The sequence below is a fragment of the Anastrepha ludens genome, chromosome 5 (assembly GCF_028408465.1).
Source record: "Anastrepha ludens isolate Willacy chromosome 5, idAnaLude1.1, whole genome shotgun sequence".
NCBI lineage: Eukaryota > Metazoa > Arthropoda > Insecta > Diptera > Tephritidae > Anastrepha > Anastrepha ludens.
The window spans coordinates 106691751-106717098 of NC_071501.1; the positions used below are offsets into that span (position 1 = coordinate 106691751).

Consider the following 25348-nt stretch of genomic DNA (forward strand, 5'->3'; position numbering starts at 1 on the left):
TCCACGCAAGTGGGAAAAGTTACTGATCGCCATTCACTTGGGAGTGGCCAGGACGATTCTTCTACATATGGTTCAAGCAGCTCACAACGTCCGGGATTAGCCCACGTATCCTCTGGTTAGCTTCCGAACACCCGTTCGGGAGTGAGCTAACGTGAGAAGGCGAAGCATCCCAGCATGGCTGGTTGTGCGCTGGGTTTGGGACCCGCCACTTAAAAAGCCCCCCCAATGAAAACAGCAACAAAGCCTCGGATGAGAACTTCCAACACTAATGACGACCCCTGCAAACGAAATAAGGAATACGATTTGAGGGCATGCACCTGGAATGTCCGGTCCCTTAATGGGGAAGGTGCCTCTGCCCGGCTGGTTGATGTCCTCGTGAGAGTAAAGGCTGACATCACTGCCATCCAAGAGATGCGATGGACGGGGCAAGGTAAGAAAAACCTAGGACCTTGCGACGTCTACTACAGCTGCCATGTAAAGGAGCGCAAATTCGGTGTCGGATTTGTTGTGGGAGAGAGACTTCGTCGCCAAGTACTGTCGTTCACTCCGGTGGACGAGCGTCTCGCAATAATCCGCATCAAAGCGCGATTTTTTAACATCTCGCTAATTTGCGCCCACGCCCCGACGGAAGAGAAGGACGATGCGACCAAGGATTCTTTCTATGAGCGCTTGGAACGTTCCTATGAGCGCTGCCCCCGCCACGACATAAAAATCGTGCTTGGCGACTTCAACGCCAGGGTGGGCAAGGAGGGAATTTTTGGTCCCACAGTCGGAAAATTCAGCCTGCACAACGAAACATCCGGCAACGGACAGAGGCTGATCGACTTCGCCGGGGCCCGAAACATGGTAGTCCGCAGCACCAGATTCCAGCATAAAAAGATACACCAAGCTACCTGGCTGTCCCCTGATCGAAAAACGCGAAACCAGATCGATCATGTTGTGATAGATGGAAGACACGCTTCTAGTGTATTAGATGTACGTACGATCCGAGGAGCCAACATCGACTCGGATCATTACCTTGTTGCAGCCAAATTGCGCACACGTCTCTGTGCAGCAAAAAACGTACATCTACCTACGCAAAGAATGTTCGACATCGAAAAGCTGCAATCACAACAGACAGCCAGAAGAATCGCCACTCGACTCTCACTCCTGCTCTCGGAGAGCACTGCCCAACACACCGGCATGCGCGAGCAATGGAGCAACATTTCTCGTTCCCTACGTACCGCCGCCGAAGAAATCGGATTCCGGCGAGCCCGAAAAAACAATTGGTACGACGAGGAATGTCATGCTGCCGCCGAAAGAAAAGATGCCGCCTATAGAGCCACGCTGCGATCGGGCGCAACGCGAGCCATGTGGGATCGCTACAGAGAGCTGAAAAAGGAAGAGAGACGTATTATCCGACAGAAGAAACGTGAGGCCGAAATACGTGAGTGCGAGGAGCTTGAGATGCTGGCCAATAGGAACAACGCCCGAAAATTCTACCAGAAAGTTCGGCGGCTTACAGAAGGTTTTAAGACCGGGGCGTTTTCCTGTAAGAACAAAGACGGTGATCTGGTGACTGACGTACAGAGCAATCTAAAATTATGGAGGGAACACTTCTCGAAATATAAATAAGTAAAAAAAATAAAAAAAAAAAAATAAGTAAAAAAAATAAAAAAAAAAATAAGTAAAAAAAATAAAAAAAAAAATAAGTAAAAAAAATAAAAAAAAAAAAAATAAGTAAAAAAAATAAAAAAAAAAAAATAAGTAAAAAAAATAAAAAAAAAAAAATAAGTAAAAAGAATAAAAAAAAAAATAAGTAAAAAAAATAAAAAAAAAAATAAGTAAAAAAAATAAAAAAATTTTCATTTCCTGCAAAATTTCATAACACTAGTGTTACCAGAGCTTAAAAAATTTGTTTCGCGTAACATATGTTTTGGCCTGAAATATTTCAGTTGCATAGTTTTTAAACCATTTGTTTCCTTATTAATTTTGCTGAGGCATATATTGTTAAAAATACATTTTATTAAAAACTCATTTAATATAACCTACAAAAAGTTACACTGGCGGCATGTGTAAGAAAGAGTAGAGGACATTTTAGTTGACTTTTTAATTCGTACTTTTTTTTAATTTTCCTTATTTAGAAATTTAGAAACTAACTTCAATACAGGCACAATTTTTTCTTAGCGAATTTTCAGATTAACCACGAAAACACTGCAATTATTATATTGTATTAAATGTTTTTTGTTTGCCGCCAATCAGTGTAAGTAACTAAAATCAAGAATCTCTGCTGAAGATCCCAGCGTTCAGTACTCCCTTTTTCGTGCAATAATAAATTTATTATTACAATAATTTCTAATAAATAAATAAAATCAAAAATCAATAAAAGCTAGATTATTGTACCTAATACCTAAACATTGTCGCCATGCCGAAATCCGATATTTTGATATTATCGTGCTCGTCTAGTAGTAGATTTTCGGGTTTCAAATCACGATGCGCTATGCCGTGTTGATGCAGATATTGTACGCCGGAGAGTAGTTGGAGGAAGTATCTTTGAGCTTCGTGTTGTGGCATGCCGCCATCGGGTTCTGAAACAAAAGAAATAATAGGAAATGAAAAATTGTGTAACCATAAAAATGTATGTATATATGTAAATCGCCCATAACCTAACTTTTTTTCTTTCGCAAATGTTATCAAACTTAGGTTAGGTTAGGTTGACCTGGCTCTGCTGAAAGCCATCACATAGACCTACTATTGATCTTTAGTGCTACCAGATGGAGCTAGACCCTCACGTTTCTTTGTAGTAGACATCTTCTAATACGTCTGCGTCTTTTGCGAATCTAAGTAAACTTTGGAGCTCTATCTCCGAGAGGTTTTCTAACTTCTCATATTGTAAAGCTCCTAAGCATTTTAATCTGGTTCTAGCTAATGCAGGATAGGAATATAGAAGGTGCTCTAGCGTTATCAAACTTAACACAGATAACTTGTAATTTGAGAAAAAATCAACTCATTCATTATACGGATCGCATAGCCAAAATCATAACAATATTTTTTGCGATTTTTGTGATTCGTGTTTTGACACGTGCAATAGTAAAATTGTTTGCTCGAAGTGCTTATAAAATTTCACTCAAAAAAAAAAAAGAATTAAAAAATTATCACTTACTGTAGCCTCTACAAAGGTGAAGAAATATTTTATGAGCCGCTATAGGAATAAAATTTTACTTTATAGCGGAAAAAGATCAAAATAGTATGTCACACGTGCACTTAACACGGAATATGATGCAAGATACTCATAACCAGAAAGTGACAAATAATTGATTTCGAAAGAATAGAATTGAGGTTATGGAATGGTTAGCTCAAACGTTTCACTACAATTTTATTCAAAACTTCTGAAGGGTTCTTAAAAATGTTGTGCGAAGTAGTTCTCTCTCCTAAAAGACGTGACTATTACTCCGTTTCAAAGATGGCAACGTCTTATCGAGTGGCAACTTCACTAGATGCTTATTTATTTATTTAATATTTATAATATCATTGAATATAATTTCATTGTATTTAGTCATTAAGTTGGAAAATAAATTGTGCTTTATTTTGCTGTAATTATACATATACTACATATCATAACATCTAAATTCAAAAAAGGCAATATGCCTTTTTGACACCCAATTTTTATAAAACCATCTCTCTCAACATAACAAAATTAATGTATGCCCTTTGTATTGCATTAAATACTTTGAGCATATAAAAATATTAAAAGTACTAAAAAAACCTCGCAGCTGTATATTGTATATATGTATGTACGCATGCATATATTTTCCCCGCCAAAGGCTAAAAACATTTCAGAACTGAAAAATAGCGCGCAAAGTTTTAAATTCAAGTATGAGTTTTCTAGGTTTTGAAAAACAGCTAAAACGTGGAATCTTCTTCTGAATGTTTGTTTAAACATTTTTTAGTGCGCTCTCTAAGACCTTTCCTCTCTTTCTATTCATGCTTTTTAGATAATTTGGTTGGAAAAATTTTCCCTTCGGTTCTTCCCCCGGGTAGAATGCGTAAGTGTAATTTGTAGTTCATCTTATATTAAATATTATATTTAAACTCATATTCAGGCAGCCGCTTAGCTGTAGTTCGATGCAGATGAGTTGGCAGATGAATTGGTAAATCTTACTGAATATTTTCACAGTGGTTACTTTGACAGCTGCTGCTGCAAATAAAAATTGGAAAAAGTATCATTGACACCTTGTCAGCATTTATATTACTTTGAGGAAAAAGGAAAAGGAATACCTTTTTGAACCATTTGCAAATATAAAAAATTAAAATAATGGATGGCAGCACCTAACAATTATTAATATCAATCAAGTCACGCACGAAAAAATCCCCGGAAATTTTGAGACGGAAGTTTTAGTTTGGATTCAAGATCTAAAAATATACCATAGCATAAAATTCGAGTAACAAAATACTGTAATAAAATTCGAGTATTCAAAATACTTCATTTTATTTCAGTTAACTTTTTGGCGCACAGAAGTTATGCGCTGATATTATTTTGGATTTGGTATTGGAGTCCAAATGTGTATGATTGATTGTTTAAGGCCAGCTAAAAAATCAATAAGCAGAATTTCAAATAAAGATGTATAACCAATATTTTATTTTAAAGTTATGTCAGGTAGCGCATGGCTGCCAACAGCAATATTTTCTTCTCCCTTTTGATACTCTCTTCACATATCTAAAATAATCTAAAATCTGTGAATGTATGTATGTACTTACCACTTAGTTCTCGCGTTCACTCTACTCATAAGGCTTGTCAGCTACTGGCGTAAACGCGAATCTGACCGTAATGAGAAACATGCATCTAACGGCACGGTAAAGCAGAAAAGCCATTGCCACATAATTAGCGACAAGAAACACCAGCAACAAAAAGCATGGCGCTAGCCGTTGGAACATTCTTACAATTTTTTTAACTTTTCGAATGCGACGCTTCATAAATCTGCGCAACCGAAACTTAATTATTCTACGCAGTCTACGCATTTTACGAAGAGCAAAAAACTTCACTGGCATCCCACTCAAAGGTAGATTACAATCAATTACTATGACACTCGCAATACTTTTCTGCTTTTAAAACGCACTACATTACCGACGAACAACAGATTTTTGAATGTATTCGTATGACTTTTCCCGAGCAACTGAAGATGAAATGTGATGCGATCGAAGGATCTCTCAAGACATGCCAGCATGTGCCAGGGGTCACAATATAGAAAATTCAAAAGGCATGTGATTCGCAACTCAAGGGCACAAGCTGAAAAATTACAACCTAAAGTAGGTAGAAAACTACAAAAATCGAAAGGGGAAAAGAGACAGAAAATAGCTATTGGAAAATATCACATTGTATACTGAAAATTAAAGGCAAGCAGAAAATATAGACCGAATTCCATTTCGGTAAATAAGTTTGGTTTACAATAACTGACAGCAACAAATTTTTAGGTAGGCACATTATTTACATCAATTCGTAGTTGATTGGTGGTGGTAGCCTAGAATTCAGGTAACAGGATATGTAGGGTTGGTTAGTATCCAGTGAGACAAGACAGATGCAGCAAAGTAGATTAATCATAACAAGCAATGCAGATGAGTAGGTAAACCCAGTGAACATTTTTGTGTGGAAATAAATTTTCTATACAAAGTATATAACGGAGAATTTCAGGTAGTAAAATTTTAACAAAAAAAAATAAAGAAAAGGACAGGTAGAGTATACAGAATCGGGTCTGGATGAGGTACTGTGATGAGTAGAGGGCACAAAAGACCATGAGGCAGAACGTAAACATCCAATAAATCTAAATCTCTACAGAATTTTAGATATACACCATAATACAGGGTGGTGCTGAACACCTTTCTAAATATAGTTATTTTTTTTTTTTGCAATTTAAAGAACACCCTTTTCCTGAACCTCGTAAACAACTTTCGAAATTCAACAACTTCGCTATTTTCCATTCAATAGCGAGCGAGTTACCTAAATATCCTCGCTATATTTCACTAAATTCAGTTACATAAGGCAAAAAAGAAAACGTGGATAAAAACAAAATCAGAGCTTCTTCTAGTGAACGGGATAGAAATCTTTTTTTTATATTTTTTTTCAGTTTCTTGTTTTTGTTTATAAAATTTTACTTTTTCTGTGATAGAAATTTATTTTTTTCAGTTTTTTCTTTTTAACAAAATTTACTTTTTCTGAGATTACTTAAGAAAACTTTTTTTTTAACTTTTTTCAGTTTCTTGTTTTTAACATAGTTTTCTTTTTTTATGAGATAGACATTTTTTTTTAAGTTTTTCAGGTTCTTGTTTGTAAAAAATTTTACATTTTCTATGAAATACCATAGAATTTTTTTTTTTTTTTTTTTGAATTTTTTCAGGTTCTTGTTTTCAACAGATTTGAAGGCACATCATCTTTTCGATATAACCTATCAGCTTGGAACCTTAGCGCAACTCGAATCCTTTATTAGTTCGAGGTCTTAGGTATTAGGTCAGTCGAGTTTCTCTTCGAATTTCTGCTGTAAATCTTGTTGTTGACCTACAAATGGAGGATCCTACAGAACGACAGATATTTTTTGTTTTAACAAAATTGTCTTGCCTTAAACATAGCCATAGCTTTGTCATTGCCTGATGAAAGACAATCGCTGTTAGACATTTAAAAAAAAAATTTTTTTTAAATTTATTTAACACAATTTTCTTGGATTAAATACAGCCATAGCTTTGTCATTGCCTGACGAAGGACAATAAACACTGTTAGAAACATTTTTCAAAAATTTTTTTCCCCTGGGCATCAAACAGGGGACAGTCGGTTGTACATTAACGAAAAGACCAGAATTTATATCCAGCCAAGGATTGTCTTTTTAGTACCTAGTATTCTCCAAACATTTATAGGGCATATTTATACTGTTACAACAACGACGATAGCGAACCGCATGTTAGTCTAGTCACACACAAATGCACTCGGCTACCGAAACTCGAATTTGGCCGTCAAATTATGTTTTTTTCTAACGAGGGCTATTTCCTTCTATACTAAATTAATAACCGAGAAACCTTTATCTGGGGAAACTTAGAAGTGATGCGCGAGAAGTCATTGCATCCATACAAAGTGCCAAAGTAATATGACACAAAAGTAGCACACTCCCATGTGCTAAGCAATCAACAAAGCACCAACTGTCAACATTTCTCCTCACACTTCCTCGAATGTCCGATACTTCACGGAATCAGATCATCATTCTTAAACAACCACAACCCAAAACATCAATACCATTTATAGTTACATTCGAGCCATCAACGTTAAAATATAATCTCTTATTTTTCCATTATCGCCAATAGCCAATAGCCCTGGTAGCTAGCGCTGTACCAAACTATTAAATTTTATAATTTATAATATATTTAATTCAATAAATAAATAAAGACTATCAGTTTCGGAGAGGTGGCATTAGCTACCCATTTTTATGAAAATGCTGCTTACGGGTGACGACTACCACTCGATTTTGTGAGCGAAAATTGAAACATGGAAACGCGATAGGAGTCATGCCAAACAGCGCGCTGAAGTTGATTATTGTATTAACCTTGTGATACAAATTTCCGCCACCGATTATTTATGAAAATGTTATACAAACCATCCAGAAAGGTATTCACATGTCCGTTATACTTTTGTATTACCAGAACGAAACGGATTAATGTTCGGCTAAGCATTTTCACCCCAGCAGTAATCTTCAAAAATTGATGGGAGTATTTACTTTTCGGAAGTAGCGCCATAAGCCGATAAAAAGTGCATTTACCGAATAGGCAGGCACATGAGTAAAGTTGTGTTTCTATAATTTCACACTATTTATGACTGATTTTCTAAACAATTTTTTCCCCGCTTGTTGCTTTCTATCTGGACCATTCTAGAGAATGCTTGCTGGGTTTCGGTACAATCGAATTTGTATGTAGTCAGGTTATGCATAATAATTTAACATTTTTACATTTCCAATCTCTGCTTCGTTGAAATAATTATTCTGGCTCACCTTGAAGGTGACGTTGCATTTTGATGCACAGGGTTCAGTTCACCATAGTTTTTTTGTTGGATTTCTGCTTGTTATAGCGCAATAGCACAAGTGAATCACTAAAAGGATGCATAAATATGCATGTATGTATGTGCGTATGTATACTGAATGTGACTGCTTAGCCATTAGTATGAAAAGTGGATGTTTTCAAAGCCAGGCAAAGAAAAACAAAATTACTCAATAGAGCCGAAGAGTTGAAATTGAAAAAATGCAGCTAATGGGACAAAAGTGAGCACACAAAGGCAAGTGTAGAGTAGGAGGGAGAATAGAGTAAGAATGCTGCTTGTTAAGCTAGGTAGATACACATATACATACATACATACACAAGTTCATTTAAAGATATGCATGCAAAGGACTTCTTAACGAATATTTATAGTCGCTCAATACGCTGATTTACCTGTAGAACAGACCAACAGCGAACGCCACGTTTGAGTACTTATCCATATGTGTACATGCATACATACATACATACTTATGCTTGGGTATATGTGCATGTGGTGGGTAGGTAGTGGAAGTAGAAGCAGCAGAGTGTGCTCACAGCGCACTCAAGCGTCGAGAAATGCATCTTTAAGTGCACTTACGAATATAGCAAATGTAAGTGAATGCGTGTGTAGGAGGCTGCGCACAATGATACGGACATTAGTAGTGGTGCTGCTGACTGATGACTTGGTTGGCTGGTAGGTTGGCCGGGCCACGCCGGCCGGTGGTTGGTGGCTGTTGGCTGTTGAATTGAGAATGTTTTCCATCAACATGCACAAACACAAACACTCACACATGAAAATTGCAATATGCGTGTGTATGTACGTATGGATATACAAAGTAACGTTTGCTAAGGATGCTTCAGAGGGCAAATAGAGCAGCCGAAAAGGCAGTCAGGCAGGCAGGCAAGCAGGTAAAACTAAACGTGCAGGCACATGCATAGATGCATGGGCATATGTATGTGTGTGCATATGTTTGGATATTGCAGAAAATCTGCGCTTGAAGACCCATACACGCACACACGCACACACATAAAACATATCCGCCTTAATGCATCTGCTGTTCGTTGAAAGTCATTCACATGAACGGTCGCCATAAAACGAACGTTAAAGTTAAATATTAAAAAAAGGAAAAAAACGAAGAAAAAGAAACGAAAACGTGTAGGGGTGCATAGCAACAGTTGTAGTAGCAGTTACAGTGATAAAACAAAAGTAGTTGCGTGGCTGTGTGGCAGGATTTAAAGCAGTCAAAGTAAAGGTATTTGGATGGAATGGTGTGTAGGTACGTGCATGCATACAGGGTTTTCCAATAAGGCGAATCGAAATGAAATAAAAGAAGCTGAAAAATAGTAAGCGTCGTTATAGAATTCAAATTGAGCTGGTAGCTGTAGCAGCTGAACGCATCCCTCTCTAGTGTTTTTGTTGTGGCCCAACATATTGCATACGTTGCCATACGAAGATTGGTGATGCACTAAATATTATCATCAATCATTAAGTTGATCATCGATCGGTTCAAAGAGAGAAGGTCGCTGGATGAGTTGGTTTAAGGGTGCATGTGAAGAAGTGATTACAAATAGTATTTCTCGAACTTCCCGAATATTGGGCATGCATATATTTAGTTGATAAGTCGTGATCCAACCGGGATATACAGAGTTTCACCACAATAAGCAGCACCTAATGATGCCACGAACCAGTGCTTCGTCTAACCCTGTTTAGATCCGTAAACCAAACTATTTAGTGTTATCATCTTCATCTTCCACTCTATAAAATGCTCAAACTTTTTTTATATGAAGGAGAATCAATGCAAAAATGCAAATGCCTTTTTGTTGCACTAAATTTGAGTGGTCTACGAAACTCCGCAACAAAATGAAAATTGTAATTGATTTTTTTTTACCTGCTTTCAATTCAATTTTATAATGCTTAAGCTGCAAAAATTTAAGATACTAATGAAAGGAAGGGGTTTTTAAATTTCGAAATACCCCGATTTTTTAACTATTAACAGTGCGGCAACGTTGCAAGCAATATGAACAAATTACAAAACTTCACAAATCCCTGTATACGTCAAAAAATTTGAAGTGAAACTAACTTCTTTTTTGTATCATGGTATAACCTACATTTTTTTTTTAATAAAACAATATAAAACATATAAAAAAGATATAAATATATATATATATATATATATTAGGCCGGGTCGATTTGTGGGGAGGCAAAAAAATCGCCCATTGCTCTGTGAAAATCATATTCTAGGGATCAAAATAAGAAACTTTGCCGAAGGAACCATACCTCTAAAACGAATTCTGATGCCCCCCAATTTGGGTCGAACTTTTAGTGTCATTTGTGGGGAGGCAAAACAATCGCCCATTGCTCTGTGAAAATCATATTCTAGGGATCAAAATAAGAAACTTTGCCGAAGGAACCATACCTCTAAAACGAATTCTGATGCCCCCCAATTTGGGTCGAACTTTTTAGTTTCTTTTCTATAACTCACTTAAATTAATTTTTTCATTTACATATGTTCTGACTAAATAAATTTCTTAAGAGAAAAAATAGATATTATTATAAATTGGGGACATCAGAATTCGTTTTAGAGGTATGGTTCCTTCGGCAAAGTTTCTTATTTTGATCCCTAGAATACGATTTTCACAGAGCAATGAGCGATTTTTAACTCGACCCGCCCTAATATATATACAAATAAAAATAAAAAACAAGTAAAAAATAATTTTCTACAAAAAATTAAAAATATTTTTATAAAAACATTAAAAAATTTTATAAAATTAAAAAAAAATGTATGAAATTAAAAAAAAAATTATAAAAATATATAAAAAAATAAATTATATAATAAAAAAATATATATATTTATAATGTAAAAAATTTAGAGTAGAATGGGGTAAGATAGGTATGGGGGCACAATAGGTAGGTGGGGTTTTCGCCGCACTGTTTTTGCAGAGGTCACTCGTCTTATGTGAATTGAATACGTGGTGGGGAACAACGTTCGCGACTGTCATTTCGGCCGTCACCATTCATTAGTTATCCTAGTTCTGGCGTCGTTTAGGTTTTTGTGAGCTTTTCTCCGACATAGCATTTTTTTTATTCTACGGTGCAGTGCATTTAATGTATGTAAATATTTGTTAGGTGAGTTTTATTTTACGTAGAAAATAATGCTGAACACGAATAATGCGTTAGTTTTTTGATATTTTTGTTTTAAAAAAAAATATCGACACCAACATAAAACATGTGCTTGGGGGCACTATAGGTCAGCCGTCTGGGGGCATTATAGGTCACTCCTTTAATTGAATAAAATAAATTTCAATTGTTTTTGCAGCAAAATGGTGCGTAATTATGTGCGAAAAACGCCGAAACAAAGTGAAGAGGACGTAAAAAACGCAATCGCGGAAGTCCGAGATGGCGCTAGTGTTCGATCAGCCTATAAACAATTTAAAATTCCGTTCGAAACATTACGTGCTCGCGTGATGAATTAAAGAAAAATTCCTAACTTTTATAACATGTGCAGTGTTCATACTCTATAAATAAAAGTTAAAACGTTACTTTCCAAGCCATGTACATTGTTCTTTTCCCCTCACATATAGTGACCTATCGTGCCCCCGATTTTAAAAATATCGATAAAAGTACCTTTGTCTTATTGAATGCAGCTTCCAAAATATTTAGCCAAACATAAGTCAGTATAACCAAAATGTTAGCAGATAAATAACCTTTCAAAATCTTGCTTATTTCTCAAAATCAATGCAAAAACACCGTAGCAAGAGCTCTCCAAAAAAAAAAGACCTATCTTACCCCATTCTACTCTATATATTGTGTATTGTAAGCACCTCTGAGCCTAGGCGAGTTTATTTCTCATTTACAGCGAAAATTCTGTTTAGTCAATATTCGTGGGTAGCCACTACCTACAGAAACCATATGCCCTAAATCTGCTGGGCAAGTGTTGCCAAAAATTGTGCAACATTCACCTTAGATATGAGTATTTTTGCGCTTTTTGAGAATGTTATCGAACTAAAGCCCCTAAGTAATAGCGAACAAATTTCTCTCAGCTGTTTTACAACTCATATTTAAATGAATAACCAATCAATCCGTGTCAATAGCGGACAAATTTCACAATGAATGTTTGATGTAAACTCACAAGAGGCCTTTCTGAAATTGTGGGTGCTAATCTACTGCCATTCCATGAGTTTTTGGTGTATTCTAGCGAACAATCGACCTTCAGCTTTGGTTTCAACCATATTCGAACAAAAATTTTGGTTCAGTTTGGGCATAAAAAAAATCTGATCTGTAAAAAATTTATTAAGGCCGGCGGGCCAATTAGATGTCCTAAATTCAGTAGTTTTCGCGAAGCGTTGTAGGATGAAAAAAAAAAACAATTAGCCAAATGAAGTTTTGGGGATAGTTTAATATATATTTGAACTAAAAAAAAAAATTTTTTTAGTTCACATCGAAGATAATTACATCAAAATTAATAATCTTTTTTTTTTTGTTTTCAGATGAAAATTGCAAGTTGTATCTTGTACAAAAGTTGGATACAGGCGCTCTGGGAATCTATTGATAACTCGGCTTACAATATATTGTTGGAGATTGTACAAATTTTTTTTTTTCAGTCTCTGGCAAAAAATGTCAATTATTCGCACGAAAGTCGACTACCGGAGCGACTTGAGGAGTTTTCATGCTTCTACAACAAAGTGTGTCGATTTGGCTCAACACAATAAAACACACAAAAAATTTAAGCACTAAAAAGGGAAAGTAAGAGAAGTATCTAATATTTATTGAAAACAAATCTTAATTCATTGAAAAATAGATGCAACAAAGTATTCATTGTGCTTCACATTTTTCACTCAAAATAAGAAGCCATGTTGTGGTCAAATTGACACAAGCGACTGATGGTGTTAGTTTTCAGAAGAATTCAAAACAGGCTTTGCAGGATAACGATATGAATTTGAAAAAAAAAAAAATTTTTTGAAAAAAATTATAGAAAAAAAAACATTAAAAAAAAAATAATTTGAAAAAAATTATAGAAAACAAAAATTATAGGAAAAAAATTAAAAAAAAGAAATCATAATAATATTGAAAAAATTATGGAAAAAAATTATCGAACAAATTTTTTTTTAATTATTTTTCATTAAATAACGAATTGCAGACTTGACTTCAGTAAAAGTGCCAATGGTGAGAGTAAATACAATGAAGTTGGCAATTCATGTCACTTGAAGTCATATATTGCCAACATCTGTGAAGCAAAGAGCTGTCATTTTGCATGTCTGACGGCCATTTTGTATATTTTTGTGACGCTCACATTGGCAGCAGCTTGTAGTTTTCCAGACTATGCATTTGCATGCTTTGCAAAAAATGAGTAACCCAGAATGAATATCGGTGTCCTTCTTCCTCTTCATGGTATAAATCAAAAAATGATTTCAAACGATCAAGAGCGCGGACACAACATTCTGTGGCTTACTTGACGACATTTTCAAAATTACTAAGTGACTACAATAACATGGCCGTTCTCACACTTAAATCATTTATCGCCATCGCATTCAATCAAATTTGACAATTCAGTGGCGAGATGTTGAGTTAGAGAATAACTGATCCCAAGAAATGGTAACACTATTGAATACTGTCGTCAGAGGTCACATTTTCTGGTGAAAAATATTTCTTTAAAATACCTATTTTGCTTCTCCAACGAGTGTGCCTCTCTCTCTCGCTCTCCCTCCATCGAGATGGGGCCGCTTGCAAGATGAAAATGCCGATAAGCTATGGGCTAGCTTTACATTACAATATATAATGATTCAACTATGAGAGTATTAATTAATTACTATAAGGTGGCGCAAAATTAATCACCCTATAAGGAGATTTATAATTTTTGCAAATAGCGTCGTACGTAATCATTTTGACTCTGCATTAAAATTCCATTCGAGGTTTATTACTTGGGCCCATGACAATTTTTGGTTCGAATTCGACGTGAAAAATCGATGTTCTGTGGTTCGCTAGTTTATTCCATTAATATCGATCAGTAAATAACTAAATGCTTGTAAATTTTTAGCAAGGAAAGAAAATATTAGAAGGCTTTCTTCGCAGTAATAGGGATCCGTAATTTCAATAGAAGTCACAGATTTGTTAAGTATTTTATAGAAGATATGGTTAAAAAAAAATCAAAAACTTTCAGCTTTCATATTGAATTTATAATCTTTATGCTAGCCTCCATACAATTAAATGCAATAAAATGCTACTGATTTTTTTGAAATAAATAAAAGTACTTGCTTAAGAAGTCAAGAACTTTTCATCGCTTCCATGAAAAGTTAAAATTGCAATTTTGAAGATTTGGTTTTCATCTTCTGTCACTTTTCTCATTTAACTATTTCTTCACTTTGTTTATGGTTCAATAGAGATAAAGGTACAGTTTTCGATACATCTACATACATGAGCAGCTTTTGAATTGGAAATAAATAAATGATTTAATAAACGTATTATTGCCGCATAAGCCGTCGAGCATACATTTGTATGTATGTATGTATACGTAAAACTGTACAAATATGCATGCATGCATACCTACATACAGTACCGTGCAATAGTGAGCACATGTTGGGCGATTTAACTTTAAAGTCTCTGAAAAAATCTAAATGCTCAACTTTATGAAACAAAACTTTCAGCATTAATTCGTTGCTTAATTCTGAAAATAACGGTTTAAAACAAAACAAAAAATACAAATGTAGGAATAAGAAGGAGGCAATAATATAAAAAAGTACGTATTTACTCAGTTTTGCACGTTTTGTTTATGTAAACCGAAAGGAGCTGTAACATTTAGTACAGTTGTAATTATATACCGTTATAGTTTTTGTTTCATGTTACTGTGTTTTTACTCTTGTTATTAGTAGTAGAAAGGTGTTCGAAGTTAGACAACCGCTTTTTGATTAATATTAATATCAATTATGATGAAAATAAGTGTGGAGCTCGAAAACAGCGTCGTGGTTTTGACTAATAGTGGAAATTCCTCCAGAAAAATTGTTGAAACATTAAATATTAGCCAACGCACAGTTATTAATGTACAGAAGCGAAGAAATGTAGCGCATGCACCGAATGTTGGAGGTCGACCACAACTTCTTTCTGACTCAGACGCACGCCTTATGGTACAAGAAGTACATAAAAACAGTTTTGTGACACCAAAGAAGGCTGCAGCAATGTTAAAAAAGAAAGTCAGCGAGTGGACCGCGCGTAGAGCATTCCATAGAATCGGGTATAAATCAATTGTTATCGCTCAAACATATTAAGGCCCATCGAGCATTTGCTCGAAAATACAGAAATTGGAATGTTGAAGACTGGAAACGGGTAATTTGGTCGGATGAAGTAAAAATTAATCGTTTTTAGTCCGACGGAATAAGCTATTGCTAGCGCCGACCTACAGAAAGGATCCAAAGGCATCACGTGAAGTCAACTGTTAAACATGGCGGTGGTAATTTGATGGTGTGGGGTTGCTTCACTTGGTGGCACATAGGACCACTCGTTCAAATTAATGGTATTATGAAAAAAGAACATTACTTACATCTATTGCAGACTAATTTGCCAGAATTTGTTGATATGAGCGCTTACCCAGAAGAGGAAGTTATCTTCCAACAAGACGGCGATCCCAAACATACCGCCAAAATTGTTAAAGAATGGCTGTTGCAACAAAATTTTCAGGTAATAGATTGGCCTGCACAAAGCCCGGATCTAAATCCAATTGAAAATTTGTGGGCAATAACCAAACAGCGGGTGGAAAAATATCGCAGGGCTCCTGAGAACATAACAGAGCTATGGGACCGGGTACAGCAGGAGTGGAACCAAATTCCGCGCACATTTATCGAGAATCTTGTCGAAAGTATGCCCAAACGCATTAAAAGTCTAAGAAAAAATAAAGGCCTATGGATTAACTATTAAAATTTATTAGTTTTTAGCCATGAGTGCCAGACGTGCAAAACTGAGTAAATACGTACTTTTTTATATTATTGCCTCCTTCCCATTCCTACATTTTTATTTGATGTTTTTATTTAAGCCGTTATTTTAAGAATTAAGCAACGGATAAATGCTGAAAGTTTTGTTTCATTAAGTTGTGGATTTAGATTTTTTCAGAGACTTTAAAGTTAAATCGCCCAACATGTGCTCACTATTGCACGCTACTGTACATATAATATAATATGTACATTGACCGCAATCTGCCAATACCCGCAATGTCGATTAACTTTTTCATGCCTCATCCGTTTTATGATTTTTAAATGTATGCATGTAAAAAAACAAAAATATTTCCACATTTATGGCAGATAAAATTGCCACTCAACTAACAAATTTATTCTTAAACAATTTTTACTGTGTTAAAAACAAGCAACACAAACTTCCACAGCACAGCATGCCTTTAGGCGCTAAAACTCATAGAAAGTGTACACAGTCAGAATTTATGATTCAACAAATAATTTATAGCTTTCATTGAGCAGTGCACTCACACACACAGATAAGCTGTGTTTGAACGCTACAAAGTGCGGAAGGTTACAGATTTCCATATGAGAAGAAATCAATAGAAGAGAGAAGGGAGGAAAAAGGATAAAAAGTAAGTGTGTCCAAGTATGCTTGAGTGTTAAAAAATATAAAAATTCGGTCGTAAACAAAGCCAACTAAAATTAATATTTGAACAGGAAAATTTTTATGAAAAATAAATATTTACATATAAAATAACTTTTAGAGGTTAGTGTTTGAAGAAACAAAAAATGTAAAATACAATAATGGTTGAAATGTGCTCCACATTTAAGACGCACTTGATTGCATTTCAATCAAAATATATGTATATACAAGGTGGCGCAAAATTAATCACCCTATCGGAAGATTTAACATTTTTGCAAATGGCGACGTACCTCAATCATATTTGACACTTGTGAATTTAGACAGCTGCAGTATAATAAACAGACAAGCAATGGGGCGCATAAAGGTCGGACAGCCGGTTCAACGTTACCGGAACGACCCGGTTTTATATCCGGCCAAGAACTGTCACACTTCAGCAGCATTTCCCGTACATGTATGGGGAACAACAAGAATAACAAGCAATGGAGCACATAAAGATCAAAATAAAGATTAGTCTAAGGAAATCTTTATTTTGATCTTTATGTGCACCATTGCGTGTTATTCTTGTTGTTCCCCATATATGTACGGAAAAATGTTTTTATTTATTTAGTATTGGATGACTAATTTTGTGCCATCTTCTATTTGTTATTCTTGAGACTGTAATAAATGAATAAATAACCAAAAAGTCACTCATTAAAACAGGGTAAAACAAGAATTTCCTTCTCACCACCCGTTGGTGTGTTTTACAAACACGAAATTTTGAGCAAAATAGAGACATCTCAAACACTCACAGCAAGCTGTGAAAATTTTGATGTTGAAATGGAGCCAAACCGACCCAATTCTGCTATAAAAATTAAATAAAAAAATGCTATCATTTTACGTTTCATGGCCACAATGATTTTCGTACCGGGAGCCAACCACGAGTGATAGTTGCAATGCTGGCCAAATGACAGTTATCGCAACCAAAAACATGGAATCTTTGAACCTGCGCTGCCAGCAACCACCAGTTATCCAAGGATGTTACCACGAAGGTCATTTCATCATTGAGAGGAAATTCAGGATCGAACTGGACAATAAAGTAGTAAACCGGAGTACACCTGCACTCGAAAGGAAACTTTAAGAGCGTATTCTGCACTAGTGTACAGATGCCTCGAAGAACCAACCACGCGTGATATGATAGTTACGACCGCCTATCTTAAACCTTTCGCGACGGATGGCTTTTATAAGTAGATACGGCATTCACTTTTTGTTGCACAGAAGTTGGCATCGCTTAAAAGTGGCAAATATAGTACAGGTGCGCCGCCGCGAAAGGGTCAATAAAATTATCTTGATAAACTGACGACATCAACCTCTCATCCCTGAAGAAGTTGGATCTGTAAAGTCCGTCGCGAAATTTTTCTGGAAGAGATGTTTTAAGGGGACCAAATGTATGAAGACGAGGTTCGATTCAGGATGTAATAGAAGCACCAGCTATGGGAAATATGGTTGTATGGAATCCATTAGATTAAAAATAGATTCAAAACAGTCGAATACATTAGGAGAGATGATTAAAGAGTGGGTGGCGTTGTAATTTCGATCAGAATAATTCGTTCAAGACCTCAAGATGTCAGGTTTCACCGAACGGTGTCCAGCCACTTTGTACAAAGAAAATTCACTCGTTTTATTTATTTAAAAAATTAATAAGGCACTATAAGCTGTCAGTCGCTCAAAACGTTTTCATTGGCCAAACAAGTATAAAAATGGGCCAACTCGTAGGATAAAATTATTGCTCTCAGACGAAGCCAAATTTTACTTTTTGACTCCGACGGTGTCCCACGATACTTGGAGTAGATACAGCCAAGGACCGCACTCCAGCAGCAGTCCCTGTAAATGTCGGAGGAATGCTTATGCTACAACAACAACAGCAGCTTATAAACGCCATTGATGCCAGTCTATCGGGCATGTCGTTAGAAAAAGTGGCATTCGAATGGCTGGATATATTTTTTTTTTTGGGTCCGCACTTTCAGTGCTGAAACTCAGAAATTGGATTCAAAGAGTATGCTACACGAAGTTGAATTGAGCTCTAGACGTTAAAAAAACATACGAGTTTATAAGTTTTTTTTTCCTTTTTTTAACCTTGGAACAGCCATCTAATCTAACCTAAGAGGCCGTAGTATGAAGTTAAAATTTTTGAAATTTGAAAAGTCGAGCCAAGTAGCACCGAGAGATTTGATAACTCCCCAAAACACTCAGGCTAAAATGCCCATTGCATTTAAAGCTCTGGAAAGTGAAAGAGTAAATAGTCAAGGAGGAATGAGGTTAGGGAGAGAGTAAACTGTGAGGAGTATTTGAGGCAAATTTCAAGTTTTGATCCTTTTAGATTGGGAAAGAGATTTATTTCCACACATTCAACTTTTATTAAGGAAATTTTTTCGCCGATAATAGCAAAATTTAATTACAATTCGTTAGCCACAAAGAATTAAACTGTTTTATTTTTTTTTTTGGATGTAACTACTTTTCCAATATTTCATAGATGGCATTTAATACATATATACATACATACATATATACATAGGCAACTCTATCGAAAGCGTAAAAACATCGACTGTACCAAATCTTAGACTTCTTACTGATGTTTTTTCAATACTTTTTATATGTGAAAATTCATTTTCGATTTACCCGAGGGAGTTTGCTCTTCAATCGATAATTTTTAATTACAACTTTTTCGTACACAATACACGCATAGGAGCATACATATCTAAGTATGAACGTTCTGCAGTACGTGGGAGTCATTGGGCTACATAAATGAAGTTACTTGCATTTGCATATGTGTGCATGTAGCGCTGTGTTTATAGGTAAATTTGCTTCTACATTTGTATGTGTGCGCCTACTTGCATGTAATCACCTGTAAATACATAAATGTAGTTACATAAGTGCATACACACATACATACATATGTATTTATGTTCATCCATTATTTCTGAGGCATTACATTTCTCATCCTCGGAGGAATACCGACAAGTAACTACTTGTGACTACAACGCCATTAGGCATATAAGTCCCTAGCTGCTATTTTCTGCATGCATACATCACCATATATATGTATTTACATACCTTGCGAAGAAAATTTGTACCCATTTCGAAATGCTTCACTAATCATGTCGGCAATCGCAACATGTTTCAGTGTGTGACAGCGTCAAAGTCGAACATTAAATGCAACCCATCACTCTTTTCGTTTATTTTGATTGTGACATCAAGAGATGATTAGGGTTTTTGATCCTGTAAGATGTTGCTTCGTGACGAGTTAGTATATTAAGTAGTATTTCCGACTTGTGTCACATTTGAGTTTTATAAATTGAAGTTCAATTGAGATGCAATGAGTGAAGATTTCTTGACGTCCTTGAGAAATGAATCTAGACACTATAAAGTCGGTTATAACACAGTGACTGCAGTGCAAACTCAGCAGTTACAGTTTTTTCCTCATACAAGCATAGCTATAACTTCTTGAATGTAGAATTGGTACGGAACTATAGAAAAATCGGTGTGGGACATATTAAGAGATCTCATCCTTGAATTAGTACTATTTCCGAACTATCAAACAAAGAATGCAGTGGTGAACGATTCACAGCGGTCGCATCCAAGAACATAGAAGCGTGGAACCAACAGATTCTACCTGTTCAGCTACCCAATGATTATATCACGAAGGTCGTCGTTCCCACGACAGTCGGTTTTACGTTACCGAAACGAGCCGGATTTATATACGGCCAAGGACTGCCACTCCAGCTACATTTCCCTTTCGAGTCTGGGAGATGTTTATGCTGCTACAACAGCAACATCACGAAGGTTATTAAATTTTAGTGGAAATCCAGGATCGAACTGTAAGTAAAGTAAAGTAAAGTAAGCCGGAGTACACCTGCTCTCGAAAGGAAACTTCAATTTGTACCCTGCACTGGTGTATAGATGGCTCGAAGACCCCTGAAGGCATAGGCCCTGGAATACATAGCCCCAAAACCAAGCAGTCTGTGCCGAAGTGTATCTAGCATCATCCAGGCAGAAGTTTATGCCAACTGTATATGCGTAGAGATCAACTTAGATAGAAACCTTTGGAATCAGCGAATTGCCATTCTGAGTGACAGTCAAACAGCACTCAAGGCATTGTTATCCTTTGGGGTTAAGTAATTGGCGCGTACACTTCTGTTAGGTGTTTAGCCGAGCTCCTCCTCTCTATTTGTGGCTTGCGTCTTGATGTTGTTTCACAAATGGAGTGAGCTACAATTTTAAGCCGACTCCAACGAACGGCAAATGATTCTTATGAGGAGATTTTTCAGATCAGAAATGCACTCTGAGGTTTGCAGTTGCTTGCCGAGGGGCGACCGCTATTAGAAAAAAACTGTTACTATCATTTTGCTGTTTCATGGACAGAGATTCGAACCTACGCACTACCGAATGGTAGTCACGCACCAACGCATTCGGCTATGGTGGCTGGGCATTAGTCCTTTAGTACATCGAAAAGTAGAATTTTCTAAGAATGCACAATCGCATCCGGCTCATATAGGTGGTCCCACGATATAGGGATATACCCTGGAACGAAGTACCGGATGCAGAGGTTAGAGAGGTTGTGGCCTCGTTATTAAAACTACTCGAGCCCTGCCTTTCCATGGGACAGCACACCATCAAAGAGGAGTGTAGAAGCGAAGGGCTAAGACGTAAGAGCTAAACGTAAGCTGTCACCAAACTATGGGGCTACGCCAGGTGAAATTATTACTGGGAGCATATAATGAAAAGAGATTTACCGAACTCATAACCTCTCTAAGGGGAAACTGCGTATAATCACTGGCATTCTCGCAGGGCAATGCAGATTGTGCAGCCATCTACACAGGTTTGATATCTGGTCTATTGATTCCTGTCGTCTCTGTGACCTATCCCCGGTAACTCCAACAAAGCTTCTTCTCGAATGTGATGCCGTAGCGCGAAGAAGCATCTCAGGCATCTCAGCCGCTCCCACCTCCATCTTAGGTTTATTGAGAGAGCTGAGTTTGGATGAGCTATTGTGATGAGTAGACGTAGTAGTAGAAAAGGCTTTAAGGTTGAAGTGAAAACCTCTCCTCACCCTTTCAATAACTCATTCATTGACATTTCGTAGGAATTTTCTTTAAAAAATTCCCACGTCGCGTATATGAAAAAAAAGAAAGGAATGCACACTAGTTATGATTCTAAGCATTCACAACAACAAGCGCACCAGTTCAATACAGGTGGATTTCCCTACAGGGCACATTTGTTTGTATAGTGCACCTTCCAGCTATGTGTTTATAAACATTCATTGAAATCCAATCAATGTGGCAAGGTGAACTTACCATTAATACAAAATAGTGGCCGCGTAGAAGGGAACCAAAGCACACGGGTATGTATGTACATATGTATGTTTGTATTTATACCATAAAGGCGTAGGGAAGGAAGTTGCAATTTGCTACAAAATTGATGGAGCAGAGTGGATTACATACATAACTACATATATTTGTATGTAGATATGAATTTATTGAATGAATGCCAGAATGAAAACTAATTTTCATTTAAATGCATAACAAACAAGTAAATGCGAAATAAATGGACAACTGAATAGACTCGTGATTGGCAAGTATTATTGTCACGGATACAATACATAATGCAAAAAAAATTGAAAATACTGCAGATGATGCAACAGTAAAGAGAAAGGGGACTAAATTAATGTTCCAACGTCCTCGGTTATATCCGGCCAAGGAAAGTTACTCCAGCAGCATTTCCCATAAATACACTCATGAGCAAAATAATAAATGCACTGTAGTTTGCCTAATATTGACTACTTTTTTTTTAATTTTCATTATTTCTTATAAAAATATAGTTCATTCTACAACACATGACATACAAACCAAAGTTTGATTAAAACTTTACACAAAATTTACGAAAAATCGACAGATTTTCATCAAAATTTCAAACTTATTAAACAGATTTAAAAAAAACGTTACGCAGTTTTATAGCTCCATAAATTTTATTATAATAAAGCGAAAGTTTAAAGTGGCTCAAAATGTTCCTTGATTTTTGTTTCATTTTGCTGTTCATTTTCTCCATATCAACAAAAATGTGTGCATTCGTTACATGGAGAAAATGCGCCAGATAGTCGTCAAGGAAAATTTTATACAATAAATAATAATGAATAAAAAAGTCATTGAATAAAAATATTTAAATAGTCAACTTTTCCCTTTTAGCCACGTATTTTTGTATTATAATTTTTTCCTCTTCTTATGGAATTTTACCCTCTACTACTAGTTAAGCTCGCAATCCACCTACGCTTACTACTCTAATGTAAATATTACACCTTTTCGGATAGCTTAAAAGACATATTAGTTTCTAAAATAATTTGCGGAACAGGTTTTTTACCAAAACTTTTTTTTAAATACAAATTTGTAAACTTCCAAACAATTTCAAGCAGTCATTTTTAACTGTCAGGTAAAATGGGTAAAATTTTAGTGACGATTTTCATTAATTGGCATACCCTTTACCTAAAAACAGAAACAAAAATTCGATGCTTGAACTAACAGTTAACTGTGGATGTGCAAAAGCACTAAAAAAATTAAAAAAAAAAAATTTTTTTTAAATACATATATAACAAAACTATTACAAAATATACAAAAAGTATAACAAAGATATAAAAAAAAAAAAAATATAACAAAAATATAAAAATAAATAAAAATAAAAAATAAATAAAAATAAAAAAATAAATATCAATAAAAAATAAATAAAAATAAACAATTAATAAAAATAAAAAAATAAGTAATAATAAAATTTTTTTTAAATAATAAATTTTTTTTTAAATAAAAAAATAAAAAAATTTTAAATAAAAACATTTTTTTAAACAAAAACATAAGTAAAAATAAAAATATTTTTTAAAATAATCTTCGAAACCAAATATCTCGAAAACGATCAAGTTTTGGACATAATTTCATATAAATAAATTAATCAGAAATGTCCTAAATAATAATCTACTTAGGTATCTATATATTCCGTGTGGAGTTACTTGTTTCCATCGGACGCGTCCCCAGGTGGCGGATAGGAGAAAACTCGGTAGACAGGGTAGGTGGGAAATAAAATACCACCTGCGCACCAAAAAGAAGCAAATACTTGCTTAGTGGTGTAACCAGTATTTCTATCACTAGCTAGGGCAGGCGGGCTAGTAACCTGCTTGACTGAAATTTTCATGCTAACGGAATCATCACATTCACTGCCTCGGATAATAAAATCAAACCCAGCTTTGACGGTCTTTGGCTAGACATTCCCATGGCAGCCGGTTCTACGTTACTGGAATGAATATAATAGTTCCACTTCCATAAGTTCTGCATATGCAAAAAATAAACATTTGATGAGCCTCTTAAGATTGTTGAAGAATGAAATGAAGACTTTAGTAGCCATGTAATTTATGGTCACTTTAAAAGCAACAACACCACTCAATCCTATCCTAAGTGCGCATATTTCCGTCAACCATTAATACCTCCTGCTAGCCATAGCCTACGTAACAAATATTACTGCAGTTTTGCTCACAATTGTGCTTTTTCCTTATATGCTTCCCATCTCTACCTTCACTCCCTTCTCCTTGTCGGCTACTAACTATAAAACTACTGATAACTAACTAACCGCGCTTTCAACAATGGACGTTGATGAATACACATCAGGATGTGCCCACATACACCTACAAGTGCATCTCATACACGTCATTGCTGCAAATAATCATACAAATAAGCCTACAAATACAAAAATGGATGCCACACCAAACAATTCATTCCCAATCCCAATGCCAATCTGGAAACAACCATCTCAACCCAATCTCTTGGGCGTAAACAATAAGCAACAGCAACGCGACAGAAGGCAGCGCTTTTGATTCAGACCAGGATAACATTCGTCAGCTACAGCAGCCGCCATTATAATGGATACTCACACTCACTTCAGCGCCCCTTCCATCTTAGGTTCTCTTAATTTGCATTTATGCACTATCATTAATATTTATGCTGGGCGAAAAAAGTAGCTAAGTGTTGTGAAACAGCAACAAGCACACATACAGACAAATACGTACATTTATTAAAAAGTATAAAACAAGAACAAATGCAGGAAAACAATGAGCATCAGTTGGAAAAACTCATCAAATGGCTGGGTATTTAGCGCGCTGACAAATGTACATGTGAAAACATGCTTATATGAGAGTAGGTGAGATTTTATATCAGAAAATATTTTTAGATATTTTTTTATGTAATTCATACAAGAATGTGATGGAGCTATTTTTGTTGGATTTAAATCAGCAGTAAGAAATAATTATTCATTAATAGTGATAAATATCATTGTTGTAGTCGAAGTATGTATGAATGCGCCAGTAAATCCTTTCGGATAGGGGCAAGCCTACAGAGTGAGTACTCACCAGAGGTCTGTATAATTATGATTATGGATATCAAACAAAGGAAGAAAGTTGTGACAACTGAGGAAAAGCACTACATTAAACTTTTTCTAGTAAAAAATATATACTAAAAATATATACAAAAAATTTAATGAAAAATTTTTCTTATGAAAAAAACGTACAAAAAATTTAATTTTAAAATTTGTCTGATGAAAAAAAAACATTAATTTTAGAATTTTATTTAAAAAAACAAGGACATACAAAACATTTAATTTTTTTAACATACATTTAATTTTAAAATGTTTCTGACAAAAAAAAAATATATACAAAAAATTGTTTTGATGAAAAAA

General features: G+C 35.5%; 1 protein-coding gene across 3 annotated transcripts in view; it reads right to left on the reverse strand.

Annotated features, from left to right (window-relative positions):
• The window catches only part of LOC128863966 (serine/threonine-protein kinase grp), a 69555-nt gene that overhangs the window by 12136 nt on the left and 32071 nt on the right, over nt 1-25348 (reverse strand). For 2 of the 3 annotated variants that reach the window (XM_054103406.1, XM_054103407.1), the window contains exon 5: nt 2390-2567. In XM_054103406.1, coding sequence (XP_053959381.1) covers nt 2390-2567 — 178 coding nt within the window. Of the gene's footprint in view, nt 1-2389; nt 2568-4737; nt 5135-25348 lie in introns of those variants that run through there. The other variant, XM_054103408.1, reaches the window with a different exon arrangement.